General features: G+C 43.7%; 1 protein-coding gene across 21 annotated transcripts in view; it reads left to right on the top strand.

Moving 5' to 3' along the window:
• The first annotated feature begins 253 nt into the window (after positions 1–253).
• LOC118789872 (neurexin-1a) overlaps positions 254–24076 on the top strand; it is a 307259-nt gene continuing 283436 nt past the window's right edge. For 7 of the 21 annotated variants that reach the window (XM_036546574.1, XM_036546579.1, XM_036546585.1 and 4 more), the window contains exons 1-5: positions 255–436; positions 3017–4320; positions 21094–21111; positions 22649–22678; positions 23623–23634. In XM_036546574.1, coding sequence (XP_036402467.1) covers positions 3609–4320; positions 21094–21111; positions 22649–22678; positions 23623–23634 — 772 coding nt within the window. In that variant the 5' untranslated portion in view covers positions 255–436; positions 3017–3608. Of the gene's footprint in view, positions 437–3001; positions 4321–21093; positions 21112–22648; positions 22679–23622; positions 23635–24076 lie in introns of all 21 variants that reach the window. The other 14 variants (XM_036546567.1, XM_036546570.1, XM_036546584.1 and 11 more) reach the window with 8 other exon arrangements.

Below are 24076 nucleotides of genomic sequence, written 5' to 3' on the forward strand. Positions count from 1 at the left end.
AGCTCCTGCCTTGTTATCGCGTCTCTCTCTCTCTCTCTCTCTCTCTCTCGTTAGCTACAGTTTAAAATCCAGACTACAACCGTGTTATCTCTTTTTCTTCTCTCTTTTTTTGTCCTTTGTCTCATTAATTATTTTTAAAACGATCTTTTTTACTGATATTAATTGAGGGTATTGAAGATGGTGTGTGACTGTGTATGAATATGCATTTAGCAGTGGTCCTGTCCAAGGTGCTGCAGCATTCGGCACCTCCCCTCTCCCACAGACAGCACAGGGAGACACGTGACCCGCTGTCTCTGGCTCCTGACAGTCGCTGGTAGAGCTCAGCGGGGAAACAGATTGCACCTTTTTCTCCCTCGAATAATACTGGATTTTCCCCCACTTCCCCGCTTACCCAATGTATCTACTTTTTCAGAAGACCGAGGGGAGACTGTTTCAGGTAAAGGACCTTAAACCTCGTTTTTTAATGATTATTGAGGTTTTGGGGGTTTGGGCTAGCAGGAGATCTGTCTTTTTCCTTTTCGGTCAGTGATGCAGTGATTCTAGTACAAAAATCTATGAGGAGAGCTTAACGGAGCTTCCTTGGTGAGGTAGATTGGACTGAGGTCGGGAAATGATGGTTTTCTAGAGGTAATAAAAGTTTTACCTGTGATTTATAAACCTTTTAGTAATCCAGCCTTCCAAAATGTTGTGTTATTTTGGTAAAACTATAAACGGGTGTTGCATGTTAGCAGGGTTTGGGTTGTGAAGACTGGGTTGCAGCCGTGCTCTAGAGCAGGTAAAACAGACCTTGTTTTTGGTGAAATATACAGTTTCGTAATTAGAAATCTTCCCGCTGAATACTGTTTAAGAATATTTGTTCTAATGGCACTTATTGGTCTACTTTTATTGTTTTCAGAAGGTACAACATATATTCCATTTGTTTGTGGAACAATACGGGATGTATATGGTGGAAATATATATATATATATATGTTTATAATATGCATATCGCAGTGCTATAATGTTTTAATAAGAGAATGTTACCTGCTACAAATGGGCAGAATATGTTAAGTCAGTTGACACACGCAGTTTGTTAGCATTACCATTTAGTATTTCTATTTATTTAAATCCTCCATAGTCCATATGATTAAGCTATTTTCGTGCAAGTCGTGAATGCCTTGATATGACTTTCAGGCTCCTTCCGTTAGCTCTCTTTCTTTTTCTTTTCCTGTCCGGATAGATTTAAATTCCTTTGCGGATTGTTATTCCAATTGTCGCCTCAGCGGGTGAAAATGTATTGCTAGTTTAAAGAAGAAAAAACGGAGCCTAAAGAACAATTGTGTTACGTTCTTTCTGTCTATCGGTCGTTCATTAGGTGTGCTTCTTTCTCATGTACGTGAGTTTTGATATAACTACACACACACGCATACACGCGCGCACACACAATATGCGCACGTACACACATACAGTATCACCTCACAGTACAGTCACACCCAGAGGTTCAACCACATGCTGTTATACAGATACCATATATCCCCAAAATAGATATACATGTCAGTTTTAAACATGCATCTAGCACCGTGTTTTCGATTTGTCTCCTCGTGACGTATGACATTCCTATATAATCATATTATTTTATCACTCGGATATGTTGTCACATATCGCCATTCTAACTGTAACAAATTCAATACACTGATGCGTGAGTGTTCCTGTCTCACCTTAACGGTAACTATCTATGCACCTATCTCACATCTGTCTTTAAACGTTTCTATCAACCATCCAATGCCTCTAACAGTATGTACACATAAGAATTTACACACCTATATGTGGGACCGAACACAGTGACAAATGCACGAATGACGGTCTGCGGCTATTTTGGTGTTGGACTAAAGTGATGAGCCGTCGTTGTGCGGAGGACCGAGTTGGCGGGTTTGGATGCGGGACACTCGGTGGGGCTGCAAACTTGTGTCACCTGTGGTGGCAGTCTCCGACGTGAGGTTGGAGAAGAAAATGTTTCCATGTCCCCAGGCGGTGGGGGGGAATCAAGGGGTGGCACAGAGCGGTCCAGCAAGGAACTTGCCGTTTGTTTTCGGAACTAATTTTTAATACAAAGAAAAGAAGGAATCATCACCTAGTAAGGCGCATATAGGCTATGCATGTTCCTTGGACACTAAACGGCTAGATCGTTTATCGATTAGAGATCTTTACAATATTAATTGCAATTATGAACGTATTCACTGTTTGATCAATTACTGAATATTTCTGAATGCATTGGTCTGCCCGGTCATTTAATGCCCAAGTGGAATTATTGAAATTACATTGAGAGTGCTCGAGGACAATTGGTGGCAGATTCGGGTTTATTTAATAATGATTTCACTTTGCTGTGGCATCGTGATTTAATATGCTATTCATCTGCGCTTGGAAATGTGCATGTAGGCTATATGTAGCTACCAAGCTGTAAACGTCACAGGACAAGGACGTACTGCACATGCCTCTGCGATTTTTTTCTACTGAACATATGAAAATTAACATTCACCCACTATGCTGCAATGTTGCTGCTTTGTAATAAAAGACAGATTGCTTAAAGGGATACGATAAGGAACGTGATCGTTATAGTTTCCTTCTCAGCATCAGTGTCCATGGATTCTACGTGGGCCCACATCAGAGCATGGAGAATCAGTGAGCGCAGAAGATACCTTGAAACCTTTGTTACATGAGACACACTAAAAAAGATAATGTATGAATCTGATGCGAGGATTCATGTTCCCACGTTTTCTTCTAAGTGTATGTATAATCTATCTCTTAGTTTGGAGGCGTACTGAGGAAAATGTACCAGAGTGGCATTACACCGCGTAGTTTACATAATTTCAACACAGGTGAAATAACTACCATTATTTTCAATTCTTCGAAGATTGCTGGTCATTATGTTGAAACGGTTCTAAGCGCTAAGATCAGAAGCCGGCCTTTAAAATCAGAGGGGCTGTCGGGCTGCGCTTGTCAATCGCTGCTGAGCTGTTTGACAGTTTTGTGTTTTTCAGCACCGCTGGGGAGGAGGCAGCGCGAGAAGCCGAAAGCAATGACTCCTGTCGTCTGCTTCAGCACGATAGCGTGAATCTGATGAAAGGCACTGGCTATCCATCACCGGCTCCAGCGTTTGCACTTTAATTGGTTCAGAAAGGGAAGTTCACAATGTTCCAGAATAAAAGGCACTGAAGAAAAGGAACTCATGGATATCTTTAGCAACATAATTTGTTTGTAAGAAAACTGGATTATAAAAGGCGGAACGGAAAGAAGGAAGCAATCGAAGAGAGAAAACCATTTCGTTTCAAAACAATTTCTGGTGGGCTTAGAGACTAAGTGTTGCAGCCATCGGCCGGGAGATGGTCTCGATCGGCGATGCTTTTTTCTCTCGGAGACTAGCCGACGAGTAGACTGCAGGTATGACAACTACAGTTTTGATTCAGAAGGTTTACGATGTGTCAGTTCAAATTAATCATTTTTCGTAGTCTGCCAGTCTATTACAGGGAATACAGTGATATCTCTAATTAGCCTAGGAGTCTTCCTACTCGATAATATTTTTTTTTAATCTAAGGCCACTCAAAAAAAAAAAAATCCATCTGTTTTTACAACATGGTGCTTGCAATGAGGCACGGCGCCCATTTAATCTGGGTAGGCCTGCTCGTATGCTGTATGTTGGACCTTGGCGCCAGTTTGGAATTCACTGGTGCGGAGGGGCAGTGGGCCCGGTTTCCAATGTGGAATGCGTGTTGTGAGAGCGAAATGAGCTTCAACATGAAAACGAAGAGCTCTCACGGACTCCTAGTATACTTCGACGACGAGGGCTTCTGCGACTTCCTCGAGCTGCTGATCCACAACGGCAGACTCAGCCTCCGGTTCTCAATCTTCTGCGCCGAGCCGGCCACCGTGCTGTCGGACACGGCCGTCAACGACAGCCACTGGCACGCGGTGACAATACGGAGGAACTTCAAAAACACCACGTTAATCGTGGACAAAGAGATAAAGTGGGTGGAGGTGAAGTCCAAAAGACGGGACATGACTGTCTTCAGTCATTTATTTTTAGGGGGGATACCACCGGAACTGCGGTCGGTCGCGTTAAGGCTTACATCGGCAGCCGTAAAGGACCAGGTACCGTTTACCGGATGGATAACGGACTTGAAAGTGAACAACTCGGAGCCCGTGCTTGTCGACAGCGAAGGAGTCAAAAATGATCTTTGTGGTACAGACAATATGTGTTTAAATGGAGGAGTCTGCAGCGTTATCAACGACGAGCCGACGTGCGACTGCTCACAGACTGGGTACCAGGGAAAAGACTGCAGTGAAGGTAAGATAGCTATATGGATTCATCTTCTGTGTGTTTATTTATTATCTTATTTTTAAAATGTATATTATACGTCATTATTGGCCAGAGAGACCCCTCTTTAGATTGCTGGGAGCTTTAAAGGGAATCAATTCACAATGCATGTTTCCGCATACATTACCCAGAACAATATTTTACAGTAACATAACCGTTTATGAAATAATTCACCGCGACCGAAGACAGAGTGCAAATATAGCCAACAACAACAAAGCTCGTTTATGCTAATATTTTCTGAAAAAGATATGTCGTCATTGTTGTTTGTAAGGTTAATTACGACTCTTAGCTCCTGCAAGGCCTCATTAGCAGCACATACAGGTGTTCCACGTTCTCTAAGGTGTCTACTGCTCGCTGTGCACAAGTCCAGAGGGATTTGTTTGACCTATGAAGTTTTCTCTCCATTGGTTGACCTTTTGAAATTTTCCACTAATTTAACACCCTCTTACTCCTCACAAAGCCAAGAGGAAACAAAATTAATAAATTAACCTTGGCGCAATATGTCCGGTTTGGAGGCTTCCACTGACCGATGATGCCGTACATAGAATTTAGAATCAAGAATTTAGGAGCTGTTTTAGGTGTTACTTGCTTGCAGAGGTCTCTTTTAAAAAATTTTTGACAGACAAAGCTGCCTCATCCTTTTGTGACAGTGATAGATCTACTTTAAAACTTTGATTTCTGACAACGGTGGTCTGGGCTGTCAGACTTTTAAAAAATCATATAATCAAATAAGTAAATTGTAGTGACTTAGAGGGAGGATTACATGAACATAGCATAAGCTTAATTCTTGAAAATGAGAATGAATTGGTAGGAACATTAGACATTAGTGTCTGTGCTACTATATGCCTGCTGTATAGGCTACTGTGTGACTGTTCAGATTTCAGTGAATTTCTGAGGTATTGTCAGTGTGGGATTGGTTTGCATCATGTAGTGAGATGTCAGGGTAAGTGTATTCCCTGTGGTGTAATGGAGTTACATCACAGCTGAACTTGCAGTGCTAAAGTAAGCAGGAGTGGGTGAAACATCCAGTGCAATAGGTAGTTAATTAGTTTGTGATTGTGGCTGGTTGATGGGACTGTGTGTGTAAGCAGTTGCGTATAGCTCAGGTTGGTCTGTGATATCAAACACTGTCCGTACTTCTGGAGACCTTGTGAAGGGAGGGTGGGGGGAGGTCATTGGCATGTGCATTCCCCTCCACCACAGCACCTTAAATGCATCGGATTCTGGGAATTCTGTAATGCCGAAGGATCAATAATTCATCTCTTATTCAATTTCAAAGTGAGAAATCTTGTTTGGATGTTAATGCAAGTTTTTTCCCCCCTCCTTGTAGATGATTCAGTCTTTGAAGATGAAAGTTTAATTAGTTTGCCCTTTTTTCTCTTTTTCCGTTATCTATGTAATCATCCAATTGGAAAGGCGTTTGTCAGATGTAGATTTTTTTGTTCTGTAGTTTTTATTTCTGATGAAGTGCAGTGGATGAAATGCCAACAGTTCCCAAGTTTATTGTTTTCATTCGGTAAAGAGCCATTCATTTCATGCCACATTAGTTAACTGTGCCTGTGTTCGATTTTCGGAACATGTCTTGCACGTATCTCATTTGGGGTGTTTATACTCCACACTTTCTGAAATGAACGAGCAACTGACTTCAGAGAGAGTGGAGAAAGTGGAAAATTCCATGAGATTATAGAGTCAACGGGGATAAAACCCAAATGGGGAATCATCTTGGAAGTTCTATAGCGAAGGATTCTCCCCAGTTCCCATAAGGGGTTTTAGCAGTATCTGAAAGGCAGAACCTTTGATACATTGACAGTTAAATAGATCAAAGACGTGAATACATGTAGATGTAGAAAAACAAGCCAAAAGAAAAATGGCGAGGGAAAGGGAACACATTTGAACCTGCAGTGTTGTGATGTCGATTCCTGAGATCCCTCAGGATTAACTGTTAGCTTTCCGGTAGCCAGGCATTGCAGGAAGTGCATTAAAAGAAGGGGCTGCACAGGATTTGAATGCTATATCCTCATTAGGTGAGTCATGCTTCCACTCACAAAAAATGCTGAGTCCCCAGGCTCACCTCCTGAGAACTGATAGCACAATATGAAGTCGATAACCTGATTCGGTTGCACGTGTGAGCTTTTTCGGAATATGTAAGATGTATGCCTCATAGGTGTGGCAGTCATTCACAATTTCTTCACATGAGTCAGCATTCAGGAGAAGCGTGACCCCTTATACGTTACGCAAATGCACCACTGCGCCATAACCCAAATACCTCTCAGTAACTCCTACTGCCAAGCAGTGATGAAACAGCATCATATTCCAAAATCTTTGTTACGATCCAGCTCAGGATCAAACACATCATCTTCCACTTCTGGGAAGAAACAGTAGCCAAAAATATCAGCGCCAGGGACCTGTGGGGAACGTGAACGGTATCGGAAGTATTTAATTCTTTTTTTTTAAACATGCACTACTGTCTCAGTGACAGCGTAGAACTCACAGCTGACCCAGTTCGACTGAGTCAAATAGGATGTGCTGTTAAATAAGCAGCTGCCCACAGCTGGAACGGCACGTTGGTGATTGTGTTTACGTTGGGCGCTGTCACTCCTCAAAGCGGGAGAGCCGTGGGGGTGCGAAAGCGGGATGGCATGGCACTGAGATCTTCTCATTACCCTTTCTGAACAGATGAGTTAATCAGGGACCAAAAGGTGACCTTATCATGGTTTCATGACAACAGTGCTGCAGAGGAGCAGCACACCTAACTGGGTTTTATATTGAATGTATAAATTATTAAAAACAACATCCCCCCCAGAAGTTATTTTTGGACAAGACATTTTATGATTACATTTATCAAGCAGTCAGGTCCCAGAGACCCATGCCTACATTCATAATGGGCCTGTCTGTTTTGTGCACGGGCTTCATGTAAAAGTCAGTGCCCGTTTATACATTTAATGCTAATGCCTGAATTCTCCCATGCAGTGAGACCTCCCCATTCTTCCCTGTTTTTTTAAACTCTGATGCCTCCATTCTGAATACTGAAAGACTAAAGAAAAACAGTGCATGCTCTGCTGTTCCATATTCTTCATTTCATTGATGAACAGAAGCAAAACACATCTCACCGACATCTCCACCCCACTGCCCTGTGTCTTTAGGGTGTGAGGGTGCACTTTTCTTTTTTTTTCTTTTCAATTCGAGTTCTCCACTTATCTGGCATCATTCCAGCTTTGGGTGTGTACCCTTCAGCTTTACTGCTCATTCGCAGTGCTGTCCAGCTAAAGTCAAACAACCAACAAACAAACCAAAATGAACTAAAATGTGTGAAAAAGAACAAACCGCTTACCACAGTCCCATTTCAATAAGGAAGACTGGTCTGTCGTAACATTTTATGTTGTGTCGTTATTCAAATTTCCTATAAAGGCACTTTTGGGATAACAGCACCATAATTAAAACTTAATATCCCACAGTTAGTAGTTGCTCCTCTATAGTGGCGTTGTGGGATTTCTTTGAAGCTCTGAGTGGCTCTAAACTGCGCGTAACCCAATTCTGTCCGCCTTATAGAGATGCACTTCTGAACAGGAGGCCTAAAGAGTGAGGGAGACAGGAGGAGGTGGTGGAGGAGGAGGCGGTGGAGGTGTAGTCACATTTCCAGCCAAGTGTCTGGGCCCATTTTTAGAACACATGCGTGGTGTTTGGTGGAAAAATAGGACACCTCACCACACAGAGCCTCACATATGCATGCGGATAAAATCCATCACATCCTGTGTTGTAACCTCATTTCAGATGCTGTGTGGTTGGCTCACCTCCCTCAAACTCATCTTCCAAAGACGTCATTTCGAGCCCATCGGCAATTGTTCAACATGCAATGATAATTATGCATCTGTGCCAGTGGAATATGTTGGCGGAGTTAGCGGTTTGCCATCTTCATTGTTTTTTATCCATTCGCTTTTAGTTTATTAAGTGAGAGGTTGTGCTGCTTTGTTGTCCTCTAACCAGACCCCCTATGTGGTCCTCATGAGAGCCTTGGGTCTTACATAAGACTGCTTCTGGTGCCCTCTCACCTCTGGATCCAGAATCGTGTGCAACAGCTTTGGTTGTACCCTTTTTTATGGCAGTCCCAGGTTCACAAGACAATTTCCTCTGCAAATCACAACGTCTTCATGTGGTGGTTTCAAGCAGCTTAACATAGTCACTGCCTGCCCTTCCCAGTGAGGTATTGAGTTCTTCCCTGCCCATAAGAGTCCGAACCATTTACTATATTAAATTTTCTTACCAAGATTTCCTTACCATCTCCCTACTACCCCCAGAACCCAGTCCTGACCTTGTTCCTGATCTTGTGTTTCTGGCACTCTCTAAACCATTGATGAAAAATGCTGGGGTAGGCCTAGGCCAAGACATTTGAGTGTTCAGTTCTTGCAGCCTTGCATAAATTTATTCACACATATCCAATGTCAATGGATCCCATGAATGCAAGTGCTGTTGAACAGAGGATGGTAGTCAGATGAGGTGTCCAGTTGTGGATAATAGCCTTTTAGAGACAGAAGATTTGACAAAGTATCAAAGATGTCTTCCACGGCCCCACATTTCTGGCCTGATTCTGGAGTGTTCACGGCAGTCCTTTGGAACAGCGACACCGCAGCTTCCCAAACTGTGCTGTGTGAAGTGGACGTTACGTGTGCTAGCCATTTCGTCTCTGTCGGGTTTGTAATGTTAGTGTGGGCTAAATCTAGCTTGATGTGACACACACACACACACACACACACACACACACACAATCCTCCTTTCATTCTCCCTCTGCAGTTGCAGTAAAAGCCGTATCTCAAACTCCGTGTTCATTGTTCTCTGCAGGTGTGCTGCTAGCTCTTAGAAGGGCACATGCTTAACATAATGGTTGCATTACTGTGAGTCAGTGTGTATGCGCACGTCGACGGCAGGTCAGATAATCTTAACGTGATTGTATTGTCCAAACATTAGCTGCTCATGCCATGTCAATGTCATCTACCATGTTAGCATTGGCTCTGGATGTATTACCCTGCATGGGTATATACTCGATTAGTGCTTTTTTCCCACCATGCTTTTCCCCACTTAATTCATTTTGACCCCCCTCCCCTTCCCATTTGCAATAGGAACAACAGTATAAAGCCACACCATATGGCAAAAAGGATTAGCACCGTTGAGATAATTTGTCATTTTTACAGTGAGTCTTACTGCAATGTTGCACATTTTGATAATGAATTTGTTATTGGATATCAAAAAATATGGCAGGGTAGTAGAATTTCCTGACAGGGGAGGGGCGGCTGGTACTTGTCATATCCTGTTGAAGTGTTGCTGTGTTTGTTCTGCTGAGCGATTGACATTCAGCCGTCCTGCTTCAGATCTCTGCCTTCCAGTGATTTTAACCCCCCCTCCCCTTGGCCTGTGTGCCTGCCCTTTGAAATAATACTCCTGGAGCTGTTCACAAAGAACACCACTCTGTGTGCCCTGGTGAACCAAAGCAGACCTGCAGGGAACATTTAAAAATATTAGGCTTAAAATAGGGGTTTGTAACAATGTGAATTAAAGCTAAGTGAATTTGGTGCATGGATTATATCTGTTTTTCCTCCTCTGTTTTTATGTCTGTGTTATTTCAATGCGATAGGAGGGGAGAGAGAGACAGACAGACAGACAGACAGACAGACAGGCAGAAAGGCAGATGGGAAAGGAGACAAGTTGTAACAGCATGTTTGCCAAATAATTCTTGGCTGCACAGAAGCTATTGTGATGTATTATGCTGCCATCAAGGCATCAAATCCAAGTTCAGCCGTGCTATGGTGTCGTTTTTTCTGTTCTTTTTCTATGTGCCAAGAGATGTGTGATCCTGAGATTTACAATTATCGAATGCTATCTTAAAACTCATCAATTATGTAAGGCAACTTTGCTTTAGTACATTGCAGGCTAGTACAGTCATTTGACTGACACTGAATTCAGTGTTGCCCCATACGTATCTGAGTTTGTGACTATTCCTTAAATGATAACCCATGTAGACACTTACAAATACCCACCAAAATGGGAATTTGTACTTTTCCATTAAATAATTTAAAAGCTTTTTCTATTACTTTGATCAGATGAAGGGATTACAGGATTTTGTTTCTTCCCTCCCCTGGCAAATCCCTTTGTTTGGCTGGGACAATTATTTAAATGCACCAGCCCGTGTCTGTCAAACTCCTGGCTTTAGTCCTTCATTACAAATCACATGGAAGCATGCTGCGGTTTTCCGTCTCACTCTAATTGAAATGAAATCATTTACCAATACATACATCGGCTAGATAAAGCGTGGGCAGAAATAGGGCGACATACATAAGAAATCATCAAATCATCACAATTAAACATATCGGGTTTACATATGTATGTATATTTATACATACATACATACATGCACATGCATCGATTTAAGTGTGTTAAAGTCGTGCTTTCGGTGTTTCAGCACCCACTGTCAGCAGAGAGTGAGTTCAAGGTTGTGCCACCACTCAGAAGACCCCTTGCCATTTGCGCTGCTGTCGATCACTGTGAGGACCTCACAGCCCAACGACAAGAGAAATCGCTCTGATTCGCTCGCGGGGCAGTTCTGAAGTCACCAGGCCGCTGCCATGCCAGTCTCTCAAGCCGGAAGGTGGAGCAGCGTTTGTTTCCTCGGGCTGAAAATGCCCCCGTTCTATTTTTAGTTTGATGCTGAGGACAGCGCTACACGACAAATGTCCAGATGTGGAGGAAGCTGTAGGGGTGGTTTACTGTACAAGCAATGGGAGAAACAGCACTAGCGGCAGTTGGCATTGGTGAGGAGGTAGGATGGTGATTCACTCGTAGAGCGAAACAGCCTCAGCTGTCATTAAAAAAATTCTCCATTTTTTCCATTTATGCTGGAATAAGAAACACGTCATGCGTGCAAGGGGAAACAGAGTAACACGGCCCTGCATCTCTTAGTTCGCAGTGAACCACGAAAGGGCACCGTTGAGAGGCACATCTGACAGCTGCAGCTGTAGGTCTAATCCTGCTGCAGATGGTGCTTCTTCAGACCAGGGAAAGTGTCGGTTTGTCTGGAGGAGTCCTGACGCCACACACAAATGAGGCAGATTACCAAAGTACTGCTCTCTCCCTGACCCCACGGGCGAGTATCGGAGACAAAAGGTTAAAGCGACTATCTTCCAACGATTTCTTCCTGTTTTGCTGAAACACAGCTGCACTTGGCTGTTAAGAGAAGCGAGTGTGACGCTCTGTGTCTCCGAAGCCTTGATGACGTGGTGGTATTTTTTTCCATTCCTGCACGGCCTTGCGCTTTTCCCGTGCTCAGCTGCACAGTCCTCAGATTCAGAAACTGCCCATGCCCTTTCGCACGCGCTGTAATACAGCTGTGGGCTTGGCTCTGTGTTAAAACCCCCCTTCGCATCCCCACGGCCCACTCGGACAAAGGACGAGGATGTGGATCCCAAGAGGTCGCTCCCACTCAGCGCTGGTTGGCAGAAGTGCGCTCAGCGAACAGCTGTGTGCTCAGACGAGAAGAAGCCCTTTGTTTAGGCCTGGCCATTTCCCAGGACTCGCGCTGTGTGCAACGGGCAGCTTTCGAATGCGCTTCAGGAAGAGTGTGATGCCTGAAATGATGGGGAACTAAGTGGCTGTGAATGAATAATACTCCGGCATCCATTTTCGGTGCCACTCATATCTCCTGCCTCTATTTGCCGGCGTTTTGCGTCTCGCCGATACTGCGGCGCCACTTCAGATGGCTGTCACAGTCGGAGTGACAGGCGCTCTCGTCCAGGTTACTGACGACCTGCACTTATCGCTGGTGCTGCGGTGCCATCAGCTTCCAGCTGAGGCAAACTGAGTGCCGAGTGTAATCAGAGGCTGAGCTGTGTCTGAAAGTATGACTATTTTGCTAGAAGTGAAGTAGCTAGCTGCTAAGTTGCGCAGTGATGACTTTGTATGACAGTCTGGGTGCTAATGCCGCTCGGGGCGGCAGTATAGCATAGTGGTAAGACACAGGACTTGTAATTGAAAGGTTGCCGGTTCGATTCCCCATTGGGGGACTGCCGTTGTACCCCTGGGTAAGGTACTTCACCCAAAATTGCCTCAGTGAATATCCAGCTGCATAAATGGATAACATGTAAAAACTGTAACCCGTGTAAGTTGCTCTGGATAAGAGCATCTCCTAAATGCCAGTAATGTAACGTAATGCTTAGTTTGCCTTGTGTTGAGGTTGCCTTGAGGTTGTGCCTTCTGCTAGACGTTCCTTGTAGCCCACAGAATGCCCTTCCACTGTGTCCCGCGAGATCAGAAACCAGGGGAGCGCGAAGTGAGACACGTTTGGAACACGGCAGCGGCTTTTTTTTTTTGTCTTTTTCCGCTCATTAGTCTCCTAGGTAGTTTCAGGGAGTGCGATGCATCAGCCCGCAGGAGTGCGGGGAGCCGTCGGTCTGAAGCCGCGCGCGCGCGATCCTTCAGACGAGATAAGAGCGTTTTTGTTGAAGCTGCTGTAGTTAAAAAACAACATTTCATGGGAGCTGCTGTGGGGCGAATGGCACGTCGCAAAGAAACAGAGTGTGTGCGAATCAAAGCTGTCGCGGTTATTATCTGACGTCTGAAAGTTACGCAAGGCAGAATAGTCGACCTGCAGATTTTGAGTTTCTGCAGCGTTATCGTCCGCGTTGCTGTGCAGTCATCGCAGCGCGTGTGGCACAGAGAGATATTTGATCTATTTTTTGAATAATGTAGTCCTTGTTTTGTCACAAAAAATCAACCTCTCTGCATATTACAGTTAGGTAATAAGAATATGAATTATAGCGAGGAGCAGGAAAAAAGATAACCCAATTGGTATCTATTCGTGAGTGCGGCAAATGATATTTATAACTCGTTGTGTCTTTGAGAAGTGTGGAGATAACTAAAGAACTATTTATTTATATAATTTTATTTTAGGACATTTTTGTGCTAATCCACAACTCCCCGGTCTCTTGGTGCACAGCATCCCTCATGTTTATCAGAGATACGGCACGCCTAAAGAAGATTTACTACACATCTGTAATACTATCCCAGATATTGTCAATCCAGGGATTAAGGTTATTAGAACTATAAGCTACTCTGCGATTATCCTCCCGGATCAGTCCAAGCGCAAGATGTAAAAGAATGGAGAGGGCTCCGGCACATCTGCTCCCACAATCCCCTTTGTCTGGCGGTTCATGGATAAGCCGCGTCTTCTCAGGACCAAGGGTGGGGTGGGGCGGGCTCATTGTTCGCACATCATGCAAACGGATACGACAGCCAGGGAGGCACGAGAAATCGTGTTTGCCGGGGCCGTAGCGGGTAGCTGCACACGCACATGCAGACTCATGCAAAGTCGCGCACGACATATGCGAAACCCACAAACTCATACACATGGACCATGTTTACACGCAAGCGCACCCACACGCCTACACACACAGCCACACGCGTACAGCACGTGCACACACTCACACACATGCACACATACGCTGGTTGTGTACTGACGAATAATATGGCTCTGTTCAGATTAGGGCACTGGACACTGTGCTCGTATTAACAATGACTGTGGGATCTGTAGCATGATACTGTGAGAATGTAAAGAAATGAGTGAGTAAGGCCCGTAGAGGTTGGAAGCAGAGTTATTGACTTGGGTCGGAGCAGTCCTGTGGAAGGGGTTACAGGGGTTTCAGGTCATGGATGGCACATTCGTGGGAAGGTGCAGATGCACTTAACCTCTCAGTTAGGCTCTTAACCCATTTGGGAAAAAAACATAGATACATACTCCCTTCTATAATGTTAAGCCAGACTTCCAGGCTGGTGGACTATCACATCCACCACTGTAGCAGAACCAGTAGCAGAGATATTATGCAGCAAAAGCAGCAACAGCAGAGTGCAGGATAGGAAAGATGTGTGTTTGTACAATAAGACAAAAATAGAGCATACTGGGTAGCAACTCATTGCATGGTATCAGCCGGAGCCCGGGTTTAAATTCACATGGACGCAGGGTGGGTGCAGCGTGAGAATAACTCCCTCAATCTTTAGACACAGCCAAGCCTGCAGACTCAGCTGGGGGAAGAGTGGAAATCCAACACCAGCCTTGGCCATTGCAGCCGTTATCGATTTTCATCACAGCAGCCTGTCACTTAGCCTCTTCTCTCTCCTCTCTGCACTCACCGTATTTTGGGGGGATAATGAAGGAGCCGGGCGAGCTCCTCCACCCCTCGCCGCATTAGGGGGAGATCGCGCCGCTTGAGCGATGGCTCCGGCTCTCACGCTCATTACTCTTGCTTTCGGCTAAATTGTAATTTAACAACAAATTGATCCGTCCCGTGTATTGTGGCGCTGACCTTTCCTGCTTAGTCCGGCACATATTTATCTCGCTTTTCTCTCTTCCCCCTCCTCTTGCGTTCACTTCTGGGATTCCATTACATGATCCGTTTCAGGTCGCGGCGCGGCGGCGTGAGACGGCGGGCGGGGCGCGCGTGCACCTCGAACGAGCGCCCAAACTCAAGGAAATGCAAGAACACAAATGCTTTTTTTAAACTGTGGTTTGCCAGGCTCTACCAAGCTCAGGACCTATCAGCAATGTTATATAAGCCTAAAGAAAAGAAAAAAAAAAACAACTGTGACACCAAAATTGCAAATACTTTTCAGCTCATTACATCTTCCTGCATCTTCTGATTTGCTACAGAGCCCGGACTGTGGAATGTGTTTTTGTAATTTGACATATTTATCTTGACTAAGAGTTTGGTGACTGAATGCAGGTGTGTTCTTGTCTAGTGTTTAAAACAGGAGAGTGCCAGTCCTTTACATTCAGTATAGAAAGGTCCCTTTTTCTGTATAAGGAGCTTGGCTGTTGATGATCACCTGTGATGACTCAGTCTTTTTTTATGTTGTACAAACTTTCTAGGCCCCTGCCACATATCAAATGAGGATGAAAAATAAAGTTGATCTTCAGAGGTACGGTTGGAGAAGTGGCCCGATCGATTTCTTAATTATAGCGGCCAGTGCATTACACACGCAATTAAGTCCATGTCAGTTCAGAGCACGCGTCAAAATGATTCACAAATGATACCAATTTCTTCACGCCGCACGGGATCGGATCCCACAAGTTCAGGGCCTCCATTATTTCCACATTGCATTTATACACTTAAATGGAGGCCTATGATTAGTGGAAATTGCATTAACTGCATGTTGGGATAACCTGGTGATGGCAGTTCGCTTGCCACTAATTAGCTGAATGCGTGACAATTCATATGAATGTTGATAATGTTCATTGTACCTGTTAGAGGGGAAAAAATAGACTCACCTACCAGTAAATGTCTTTATTATCAGAAAATAACATGTACCTTCAAGAGGATTTCAAACCAGGTGCTACAATAATTGCTTGCTAATTTTAGATAATTTACCTCAGTCCTTCTAATTAAATATATTTTCCACTATTTTTGTAGAGCTTAGCTGAGTCACCTTTATCAGAAGGGGGTCCTTTTTACAATTTTTTCCCATATTGGCTAAAATGTGTCTTTTTTAATTATGATCCTCTGTGGAAAATACTTAATGTGAAGCTCTTTGTGAAAGTCAGATGTAAATTGTGCTAAATTCACACTGACAATATGCCAAACCCTTTTGTTTTAACAGTAACAATAATTAACACAACATTAATTAAAAAGATTAATACAATACACAGGAGTGATTGTCTTGATGTGACACTAGCTAAAATTGTGTTTTTAATCACAATTCTGTACCTCAGGTGATTTATTATTCTTGTAGCCTTTGTCACATGGGCATACAAATGCACATCTCCCTCCTTTTATCTCTCTCCTTTATATTTCACTATATTTTTGCATTTTAAGCCAACTAAGATATCACATTGCCATGATCTGTTAATATGGTTAACTAATGAAAGATGTTTTATGGTTCTGCATATGATAGAATGACTTGCTTGAGCGTAGTCACAACAGAGAGGGTGGTTGTCCCCCTATGACAAAAGGTCTTATAATTTGGTCTGTCTGAGTGGACCTTGTACTCATCTATGCTTCCTCAATCTGTTGCTGGAGAAGTCAGTGAAGTGATACAAACAAAGGTTTGTGATCACTGGCTGTGACCAAACGTGCTTGGTCAGAAGGCTATCTGTCCACTCTCCAGTCCTGGAACGGCATGGTCAGAGATTATAATATGAGGTGCTGGCACTGTCTGTGTTGGTGTGCTAGCTGCAGTGTGGATGGTTTTTTTTTTTGTTTGTTTGTTTAGCTTCAGAAATGGCAGAGGCAGAATGTTCAGTGTTAGGAACATCTATTCAGCAAATACACTGGTACAGTGCTCTTGAGTGCATGGACTTCTGTCTGGTCTCTTCAGGGATGGGTTGTATGAGAGAAGGCACCTGTAAAAGCACACTGAAAGCCCTGTAGTTCTTCAGCAATGTTAACTTGCAGCAGCACTTCAGAGGACATGCGGTGACTGAGCCATAAGGACAAAGGAGCGGAGTTAAGTTTGATAGTGACTCGGACTGACTAACTGAAAAGTCAAGTCAATGAAAGGGCTGCAGCCAAAGCCCTTTATAACTTGTGTTGCAATAGTAAAAGTGACACATGCTGTGTAAAAAAAAGCAAATGTCACCCCTCCCCGCCCGATGACGCTCCGTCAAGCCACCGCCCACAGGCACAGACAGGGTTTGGGCGCAGAGGAGAGAGCGCCGTCGTGCCCCTTTGTAGCTCCGTCTGAAAGCTACAGCGAATCGCTGTGCTGGTCAGGACATCTCCCCAATACAGACTGTCTGTTCAGTGCTAATCAGGCCTTTCCGCCTCAGCCGAGACATCGGTCCACTGCGAGTCAGGGGGAATGTCATGCTTGGGAAAACTGAGCCGAGCGGCTGCATGTGAATCTAGACTTAATGCTAATGTCTAGACTTACACGTTGTGTCCGGCTGAGTGCGGACGCGGCGTTGCAATACGGCCTGTTTGACAGGATTCCGATTGGGTCCAACCAACTGTAATCCAGGCTGTGGAGTTTTGCGTGCATAGAGAAAACCATGAACGCGGCATTGCAGTCGTGTGGAGTATTAATAGCAATAAGAAATCAATGTGGTCTGGTGTACACAAAGAAACACCGGGTGCATTTTAGAGGGATTGATTATTCTTGATTTTTGAGCTTTGCAACCTGCGTGTGTTTTAGTTGGGGTTTTAATTATGTGTCTGCGTGGTTATTCTAACAGAACATACTGCAGAGGTAGTCCTTCTCTCCTGTAAATACCTATGAGCCAGCATCTTCTAATAGACTGCTCATTAAAATCGATTATCTTGTTTGTGGCTAGCTGGCCTCCGTAACATGGTCCTCAGCAGTGTTGGGGTTGTTCAGTACACAGACCAAAGCTGTGTGCCTGGCCTGTGTTAAGCAGACGAAAACACATTATATTCTCCATGATGTCTTAGCTGTGTGATGTTGGTATAATTTCTCTTCATTTTTTTATTACATACTATAGGTAGATTCATGAAAATGGATAGGTGAAGCACTATGTGTGAGCTTATTTTAAAAGACAAATCTTCAGTGTCTTGTATTTAGTTATTTTGATTCAGGGTTCTTGATGGCTTGTGGATCCAGTGGACAGAAAGGGGTGTGTTGTGTCCCAGTCCCAAACAGAAGTCACATATTCTCTTGAATTCTTCTGTGGCTTTAAATGTTAGCAGAGCTGCTGTTAGTAGGGAGCCTGTCTGACTACCTCCTAGGCTGTTGTGTGTCTTTTGGACATCCCCTATCTCACGCTGCCCATATTATTTACAGATTTGCACTCCCTCCGCCATTACAAGGAGATCCTTTCCATGAGATATATGTATACAAGGACTTTATCTGCATCTTGATTCCGCAATATGCGTGTAATTGTTTTTCTTAGATTTCCTAAAGAGCTGCGGCTTAAGGTCATTTCCTGTTGTTGGTGTGTTTCAGCTAGTCAGGTATCAGGGCTCCCAGCATCACAGTGACAGATAAGTGAAAAGGAATGATAAAAACGTGAATAATTTTTTTAAAAAATCAATAAAAATCCAACTAACAAAACCATGGATTGATGCTTTTCTTATGTGTTTCGAGAAGGAGATGCGCCATGAGCATTTGTAATATTTCCATTTGACATTTTACGTGCCTATTTTCAAATTTTAAGTGAAAAAATTTAAATGAAATTTACTTCATTTTCATCTAATAACCTGAATTATTCACACAACAAAATAGGGAAACATAATGGAGTACATTTCTGTTCGACTTGAGTGTATTTCATGACTGTTTATGTTGGTGGTAGTTCATGATAATGTAACACAATGAGGATTGCACTGAGGGCACTGTGAAACAGATGTAGGAGGGTTCGTCTTGATGGCATAAATCTAGGCCCACACTCTGCCTAAGGCACGACCGGACGTCAGAAAACAGGTCCGCTTTTCCCCTGGTCTCCCACATCACCACTCACAGCTGGATGCCTTGCTGGTCACCTCAGCCTGCTTTTTGGAGAGTGCTTTCATCATTACTCCATCCTTTTGTGAACAAAGTGCCTAATTTCTCTCAATCAGATCTATTCCTCTAGCTGCATGTCTCCATGAGCTATAGAGTTATCCATTCCTGAGGAGGAAGAAAAAGAAAAAAAAAAGACTAGGCACACAGACACATGCACACACAGCTTTGGTTTGGTGACATGGATTGAATATATTCTTTTTCCATATTGTATTTTGTTCACAAAATGTTGCTATCACAGTATGGTCGTGCTGCATGGTGTCTGACTCGGAGGTCGAGCTGACAGTACTGGTAAGTTCTCGGTCAATACACCGCTTGAGTCGGGCCAGAAACAAAACTCAAGAGGTAGGAGCTGATATTTCTAACAGGAACTTCATTTAGGCCGTCTGGCCGTCATGATGAGAGGGTGGAGATGTACGGGGGCTGAATAGGGGGTGAAGCGTAGCTTTGTGGTTGCCTGGGAATGAGCAGGTAGAAGAACTGCATTCACAGTGACTGTATTAAAATGTAATTCATTGTTTCTATTTGAAGATTTCAGTTCTAATGCAGACAAAAATGAAATAAATGAATTTTATATAAGAACATAAAATGTCATAATCCATCTCTTCTCTTTTATATAGAGTACTTAGCTTGTTCAGGGATTAATTTATAGCTTAGTCTAAGTACACAGTATTCATCTATGGTCATTGTAATATTTTCTCTCAAGCAATTATAGTAACTATGCATTACTGCTATCATGATTACAACAACCTTCAATTCTGTATGCGTACTGTTTTGTCAATTTGAATACATTTAAACATTTCTGACGGTAAATAAATATGGACACCTTCTTCAGTATATTATGTACAAATAATGTAGAATTACTAATAGAGTTATTTAAAACATACTTGATGATAACTGCTGACTGACCAATGTGTTGTTTTTTCTTTAAGAAGGTTCATGTTGCATCTTTTCATTCACATTGCATGCCACCTATTTCCCCACCACCCCTGTTTTTTTTTTTTTTTGTTTTTTAAATGTATTATTTATTTATTTTCTGGAAGCACGACATACTCTCACCTGTGCATCAGGACTTTGCAGTAGAAACGCTGTCCAGCCTCCTGCCAGCGGACTGCTTTCTGAGCACCCCTTTCGGGAAATTCCCACACATAAGCTTTAGGCGTCGCGCGCTTTCCCGGGAATCACGGCATCTCAGCTCCACTGCTCAGATTGTTCCTCCGCACAGTTATTAGCTCAGCGTTAATTAATTACGGCCGATTCAGAGCACTTTTTTTGTGGTGGCCAACAGTGATCCCTGGTGATGGCCCTGCCGTCACAGACTGCAGTGTGCGGGGAGCCCTTCCCCGGCCACAGCGAAACTCCCCGTTGCCTCCCGCCCGTGTTTCAGCGGAGACTTTCCTGCTTGCAGCGTTGTTTTCTCAAAATCCACTTTGATGTTCTGAGAGAGCGTGAAATAGGAAATCTGCTTAAGATGGCCTCATGGCTCATTTATTCCACTGTTAAAAGGAATAATGTACAATAAAAAAATGTATCTTATTCAAAAAAATGTAGATAGTCTGAGAGGGCTCAGTACTCAGACAGTTTGACATCTATATAGCTCTGTTATTTCTCATGCTTCAGGAGCTGATTTAACATTAACCGTTTATGGTTATGGATACAAGATCAGCCATTGAAAAACCACCGCAATGTTCTTCTTGCAACATCTTTTATTTGTTTTCTATTTTGCATGGGTTTCTAGTACGATTCCACCAGTTGTCTTTGTGTAGTCGTCACCATTAGCTGTGAAGAATCACTGTTTTTTCCGTTTAATCCATCTACGATCCATTCGACAAGTCTCTTAAGCATCCGGAGTTGCAGCTGAAATCCACTCACAAACACACTTTCCTACGTTTAACAAACAAGTTTAATACAGCGCCTTGAATGAAATGAGAGCGTAATTGAAACAGAGATTTGTAATGGATTTTAACACGACACAGTTCTATGACAGGGAAATCAAGAGGCCTCTGTTAGTGAGTGGGCTCGAGATGGAGGTAGTGATCGGAGGTCAACGTTGAGGAAACGTTGAGGTGGTGTCGATAGCGCCACCTCTCCTGCACTGTATTCCTCCCCTTCTACTCGGGGAGGGAGGGAGCGAAGGGGCACTTGCATGTGATGTTTGATGCCTTGCATGATAACGACATGCAACGGCCCGTTCCAGTCTGCATGCGGCTTAATAAATGTTTTCCTTTCTTTCTCCTTGCCCGTCCGTGCTTTCAGAAGACAAGTATGTTCAAGGTGGGTATTCTCTCTTTCTCTCTCTTTCACTTCTGTTTTATCTTTTTAAAAAAAAGAAAAAAAAAACATGAACAAATGAGATGGATAATGTGCGGTGCTGATGCCCGTTGTCCTTGACACGGTAAGTGGGTATTGCTTTATTGTAACGCTGTTTTGGGCAGATATTGTGGCAGCGGTGGTGAACGGGACAGCAGTGAAAAGGGTAAATAATGCGACTGCTTTACAGTGAGAGGGATTGAAACCTGGTTTTTTTTTTATTTCCAAACCGTATGCTGTCATCAGGAAATGTAGAGGTGTGCTCCGCTGAACTGAAACCATGGCCGTGTAGTAGAAGAGTGCACAGTGGCATACAGGAAGAGAGGTTGGGGGCTGTCAGCGATTTGTCACCACCCCATCAATCTAGATACCTCTGATCAAGAGCAGCTCTTGGTCTCAGCCATTTCTTACCAGCTGAGCCTCACAGTGCAGCGAGGAATTGCCCCGTACAGTTATTGTGAAGCGCTTACATGCGGTGCTTGGCCTACTGGAACACTCTCACAGGTTAATGCACGCAAATTAAAACCTGGACACTGAGCTCAAAAGCCAGAGAAATTACGACAATTTCACGATGGCTGTCTTTGCTCAGGCAGCGAGTAAGTAGTGTTGACAAACAGCGGTTCAGGTCCCCCGCTGATTTAAAAATGTGTAATTGCTGCAGGTTATGCTCCAGACAGCTAAAGTGTATGCTACAGTATATTTTCATTGATTCTAGATAAAATTCTACTTAATGACAAAAGGCATAGCTCAAAGCTCTATGGAACAAAATGAACAAAAAGTGATATTTGTTGCAAAACAATGCATTTGATGTCACTCCTCTGTTTCAAAGAAGTAAAGCAAAGCTCTTTACTCTGCCAAGACCTTACAGAACTGAATCAAACAGTATACAGAATCAAACCATGTAAGCTGACGGAGGAAAGCATTTGTGGTCATAAGAGAGCTTCTTTGAAACAGAAGATATCTTTATTAACACTGTTTCACTATGAACGACAAGGAGGGGAAAATGATCAGACCCTGCCCATCTGTGTGTGTGTGTTTTTTTTGATGATGCAAAGAAAGTTCTGTGTTCATAAAGACTGCTCCTGGAGACACCTTGGAGTATGAATGTCTGATATTCACGTCTCAGCTCTTCTTTTTGATCTTCCTTATCTTTTCTTTGCTGTGTAAACATGGGGTCAGGTGGGGGCGGGGTTGGGTTGGAGTTAGGGGAGGTGGGTAGAGCTGGGATGGGAGGGTGCGGGCCCTAATGGGTTGCCCCCATTTCTGGGATATTTTCTCTTACGTAAGTGTGACAGCAGAAGCATTGCAACCACTCGGTTGAGAAAATGCTTTTTTCAGAAACCCCCCTCCCTGTCTTTTTCCCCCTTTCCTGCTCTCCGCCCCCCCACCCCCACCCCCAGTGCTACAGGCATCCACAGAGTTGGATGCCTGTGTCTCAGTGTGACAGAGCCTTCCCATGATCCCTTGTTCTTTGCTGACTGTGCTCTTGTTTTCCTTTAAGGTCTGGCGCACCTGATGATGGGCGACCAAGGTATGGGTTCTGCTCCTTTTCCGCTCTTTGCCTTCATTTTCTCCCTCACCCCCCACCCCCCCCCCACCCCCCACCCCCCTCCCCCTTGCTAAAAGCAACTGCTTCTCATATTCTCTCACGGCTGGGGTTTGCTGACCTGAGGCTTTGAAACAGGGCTGTGTTTTGGGCTTTGCACAGTCAGTGGATGGTTTGGTTTTGACCATTGTATTTTTCTTTTTTATAGTGTTTCGTTTTATTTTCGTATTTATTTTCCATGGGGGGGGTTCCCTTTATCTTTTTGCTGTTTCACCTTTCTTGTCATTTGTATGTTGTTGTTCTTCCCTTCCACCCCAACAATGTCTGCCTTTTTTGTGACACCTTTGTTTTCTGCCACCATGCACTGGTTTGAAAGTGGGTCCATTAATGGTTTTCACTTGGTAGATGTGTGTTTTAAAAAGAGATCTTCCATTTGTTTGGATTCTTGTGTGTTCATGTGGTTGTCTGAGTTTTTTTTTTTAAGTCTTTAATTCTCTGTGCAGCGCATGAGTGTTGTAGAAAAGAGTACAGAAAAACTTAAACATGGTGTTGCATTGTGGCTGCTGGACTGCTTTACAAAGATGAGCCACTAGGCTGACTTTCCCCACCGATACCTGTTCAACACCACTGCAGCCATTACTTCATCCTTGTGTCATTTGGGTCAAGCATGTATCCCAGCATGCAATAGGAGAGGAAGTCCCTTACATACTGCTATCTTGCGCACTGTGCCTCCCACACCCTTTCTCCATTGCACTGCCCCCTCCATCCCTCCTTACCTTGTTGGTGCACTTTGTACCCATCATGCCTTTCTGTTCTCTTTCCTGCATTTTACACCTGACCATGATTCTTATGGGTGTCTCTCTCCTCTCCTTATTTTCCTTCTGTCTGGAAAACGCTTTCTTCATGGAACCATTCCATCAATTTCATAGGTAAAAGCAAAGGTACTCCACATTTTATATCTAAATCAATATACGCATATAAATGTACGAGCTGCATATGTGTGTGGGCATATAACTGTGGCCTTATATATGTATCTGTACATGAATATATAAAGTCACAAGGCATGGTTTTGTAGATATGTGTATGTGTATGCTGAAAATGGCTGTGCTCTGAGGAGAGGAAGGTAGGTGCTGCTTTTCTGTAGGCTCTCACTGTTGAAAAATGGAGTGGGATCGTTTCATTTTGCTCGATGCATGAAATCATAAATGACACTTCAAATGGGGATCTTCTCTCCCGGGGCAGATGTACACCCCCACACAACTCCATCGACCGGTAACTGCTTTTTAAAAAAAATCTGTTCAACGTCGCAGATGCATTGTGGGTGGGTCAGGGGTGGAGGGGGCGTGGGGGAGCTGCTTCTCAGCTCCATCTCCGGTTTTCATC

The sequence above is a fragment of the Megalops cyprinoides genome, chromosome 15, assembly GCF_013368585.1.
Source record: "Megalops cyprinoides isolate fMegCyp1 chromosome 15, fMegCyp1.pri, whole genome shotgun sequence".
In the NCBI taxonomy this organism is placed as follows: Eukaryota; Metazoa; Chordata; class Actinopteri; order Elopiformes; family Megalopidae; genus Megalops; species Megalops cyprinoides.